Genomic DNA, 3,863 nt, shown 5'->3' on the forward strand with positions numbered 1-3,863 from the left:
CTCCCAAGAGCAATGTCACTAAGAGGGGTGCACTCTGGCTGGAACAGTTCTCTCCTACACAGCCATGAACTAGGTCAGTCCTTATTACCTCTGTTTTCATAGAAACTAATGAAAACTTTTAGCAGCATAAACATGCCCCCAAAAAATCATTTAGTGAGAAATGAAAAAAAGAAACACTTACTTTTTGCAGCCACTGAGTGTAATTTTCCATCACATGTTCCAGATGTTGCAGTTTCTGGGAAGAGAAATCCTGTTCCACGTGAGGAGCATCTCTCTGAAGAGCATTTGTGTTGTACTGGTCTGTCGTGCTTTCACGACAGTTCCCGTCCTGTTCTGGCAGGATGAAAGTATAGGTGCACTGCCCATGCTGAATCCGGTTAAATCTTCTCCCACTGGCTTCTGGACCCCGACGCTGGTTATTACAGCCTATATGAGCAAGAATCGCTGCCAGGAAAGCAAAGGAAAGGAAAACTGACATGTTATTATTACTTTCTTTTCCTGCTTTAAGAAAAACTTTTTCTTCCTCTTTGTTTAAATTTGTTCTTAATTTCCCTTAAAGTCTTTGGAAAAAGGACTGGAGCAGTGCACTTTAAAAATCAGGCTTGGATGAACTGTTAGTTTTTTTAATTTCACTGTGAGGATAGCTTCCTTAGTTAAAATTGGGAATATTTATTGCATAGTAGTTAAGATTTATTGTTTCCTTTCTGTTACAGTCCAGCATGTAGCCTGCTTTAGGCAGCTGCATATGCATATCCCAGTCTCTTTCCCCTACACTATCTGCTGCAGAACTGCTATTTTCTCTCAGGCTTCAGTGAGTTTTATTAAGGTTGCACTTTCAAGCCAAGCTGGAAGCAAGCAGCCTTTCACAAGATGACTTGACAGGAATGCGTGTATGAGTGCGCCCCTATGCTAAGGATGGCTGATGGCTCAGTACAGAGGGATCATCTTACAAACTGGCTGGATGCATGACCTCAATCATGCATGTCTTTCCAGCCCCTACTGCATACAACTGCTGAGGGCTTTTGACGAATTCACGTAAGTTTAATAAGTAAGGCAGTCCACCTTAATACTCTTCATATGTTCACACTGACCTATTAAAATGTAGATAAAGTGTAGAAGTTTGTTGTAATCCCTCTGTAAATATACAAAGCACTGAAATTAAAAATACTTTCAGTTCTGCACTGCTCTGTATCTATTAAAGAATTCTAAATCAGGCAAATGACACTTAAGGAGAAAAAAGTTACATTTAACCCTCACATGCTTTAGCTACTTTTCTAAGATAATTGTGTTTCTTTAAGAGTTTCCAGAGAATTTTTTTTACAGCATAAATTGAAATTAGGGCTTCCAAATAGTAATGCGAAAAGGCAGTTAGAAAGATAATAATTTTCTGAGTTTGGGGTCTAAACTAAGGTAACTAATTAAAAAACAGTGAGGAATGGCAGCTGAACTAGTCTAGATTGTCTTCTATACTCCTGTGTAGTTATCACACTTCTTCCAATTTGCAAGTCTGTATGGGCTAAAAGGTACCTGTCATTATATGTGGTAACTTTCTCTGGGGCAACTTCCACAGAAAAAGATTGTGCTAACTGCTTAAGAAGCTATCGTATACTTAAATAATGCCTTTGGTATTTGCTAGAGACAAATAAAAATGCACAGATTATAAACAGGATTAAAATATTCATGAAATTTAGAGGAATTTGGATCTGAGTTCCTGTACTAGCATTTGTTGTTGTTCCATAAATATCAACCAACACTAATGCACTTTGCACATTTTTTTCCCATGTAAGTAAGTAGTCTTCTAAATAGCAATAGTGCATCACTAAAAAAACAATCTGCAAGGTTTTTACCTTCAAAGAAACCTACCTGCAAAATTTCTGAGTGCAAGCACTCTCAGTACTAATGCAATTGCCACCTGTATCACAACTACAATATCATTCTAAAAGAACTACCTGGAATATTTCACCCAGGCATCCGATCTGCTCCAAGGGAGCCTATTCCTGCTCAAAGCTGGGAGTAGAGGTTTTTCATCTTGCATCTGGAAAGAAACTACTGCATTTGAACCAATAATATCCCCTACGATAAAATAGAGAAATGAGAAATTCTTATCTTGCTCTAAAATGTTTATATATTCTAGAGAGAGAGAGAGAAAAAAAAGGAAATAATACAAAGTAAAAAGCAAAACATCAATGCTTGCTTTGCTTTGAGCAAAATAAGAATATCCTTCCACCTCTGAACTGTTCAGTCCACCTTAGCACTCTGTTTTCACTTTTTCTGCTTCTGAAAACCAACTTGCAATTTGCTTTCTTGCTTGCATACAGCACTTCCCATAACTCACCACCATCACCAGAACTAGTCCTGTGGTTTATTACACTGTCTTCGCAATTATTGTGAAAGTATTTGCAAGATATTTGCTCATCTAAGATCAGAGATGAAAAGAGAAGAAAATTGTAGGATCAGACATTGAGCTGAAGGGTTAGCACAAAAACAGCTATTCCCTCTGAGGCAAAGCACAAATACCAGAGCACAAACATGGCAACAATACATGCTTTTCTTATAAGTAAAAAGAGTACTTTATGAAAGGGCCTCAGAGAAACTTAAATGGGGGATAGCAAAGGTTGGTGTACAAAGGCTTCCTAGATTTTTAGTTCATATTTTTAAATATGAGCACACACACAAATGCCTCATTCATTTTCTGCAGAGTATTTAAGCAACAGATTTATTCACATGCAAATATGGAAAAGTGAGATTGCAAACTTACAACTGATGTTTTTCAGATGAGAAAAGACTTCACAGAAGAGCTGGCTCACTTTGTTGCTTTTACATGGTCCCTTTCCCCATCTTGAGGTGACTTATCCCTCCGCTTCTGTCCCCTTCTTCCTGAAGGGTATCAGCCCTTAAGACCTTCAAGAAGCATCCAGAGTTGCCAGGCATCTTTGGCATTTGCTCATTTGTCTCCAGCTTAGTTCCCTACCACAGCACCTGCCTCTCAAAGCCAGCCCCCCAACCCCAGGCCCCAAACTAATGGATCACAGGCAAAACATAATGGTCAGGTGGCAAAGTAGGGAGGGAGATGTGGTACAGCCACGCAGCAGTCAGAGCATCTCCCACCAACACACTGCACTAAACTCTTCCTTACTAAAAAGAACCAAGTCCCCTCACCCCTGTAATGCTCACATCTGTGTTGTAGGAGCAGCGCATCTGAGACATGTTGTGTGCCCAAACCCATAGGGTCTCACGCAGAGGCAAGAAAGGGATGACAGAAGCCTGGTAGAAGCCCAGGAGCCAGTCTGTTACTCTGAATTTGCAGCCTTTCTAGCCTACAGGGAGGCACAGAAAGGGACTTACGAATTGTGATGGAATGCATTCCAATATTTTCAAGGCTTTGAGTGACTGCTGAAATGGCACCAGCTCTGTTGGCTACATAAAAACTCAGCAAGCTTTGGGCTTGTTCTTGCCAACTCAAGACTTAGAGTTAGTCACCAGGCTCCCTAACTAGAATCACAGACATTCCCAAAACTAACACAGGGACCAACAAGGTCAGCTTGCTGTTTCCCCAAACACACAGCAAAGTCATTTTGATAAGCACACTGAACCAACCGGGCTAGGTTCAGTTTACACTCCTCCCTGACACACTCATAGTACGTTGCATACACAGGCAGAAGTGCAACAACCAGTACAGAAAAAATCTTACTTCCAGATCTAAGGATTATTCCACTTAATTCCACAGTGCAATTTTATAAGAAATTCCATTTTACCAAAGGAAAACAGGTTCAGAAATAATAAGAGTTTTTATTTACTAAAATTCCCTAATCCTATTAAGGTATTTGGCTTTTTCCTTTTTCAAAATCAAACCAATCAAACAA

At 39.7% G+C, this 3,863-nt stretch overlaps 1 protein-coding gene across 1 annotated transcript in view; it reads right to left on the reverse strand.

Annotated features, from left to right (window-relative positions):
- The window catches only part of ANGPT1 (angiopoietin 1), a 156,865-nt gene extending 156,048 nt beyond the window's left edge, over window positions 1-817 (reverse strand). The window contains exon 1 of the mRNA XM_027657203.1: window positions 182-817. Coding sequence (XP_027513004.1) covers window positions 182-478 — 297 coding nt within the window. The 5' untranslated portion in view covers window positions 479-817. The remainder of the gene's footprint in view (window positions 1-181) is intronic.
- Window positions 818-3,863: the final 3,046 nt, after the last annotated feature.

The sequence above is a fragment of the Corapipo altera genome, unplaced genomic scaffold (genome assembly GCF_003945725.1).
Source record: "Corapipo altera isolate COAL_440 unplaced genomic scaffold, ASM394572v1 52b, whole genome shotgun sequence".
Classification (NCBI taxonomy): Eukaryota; Metazoa; Chordata; class Aves; order Passeriformes; family Pipridae; genus Corapipo; species Corapipo altera.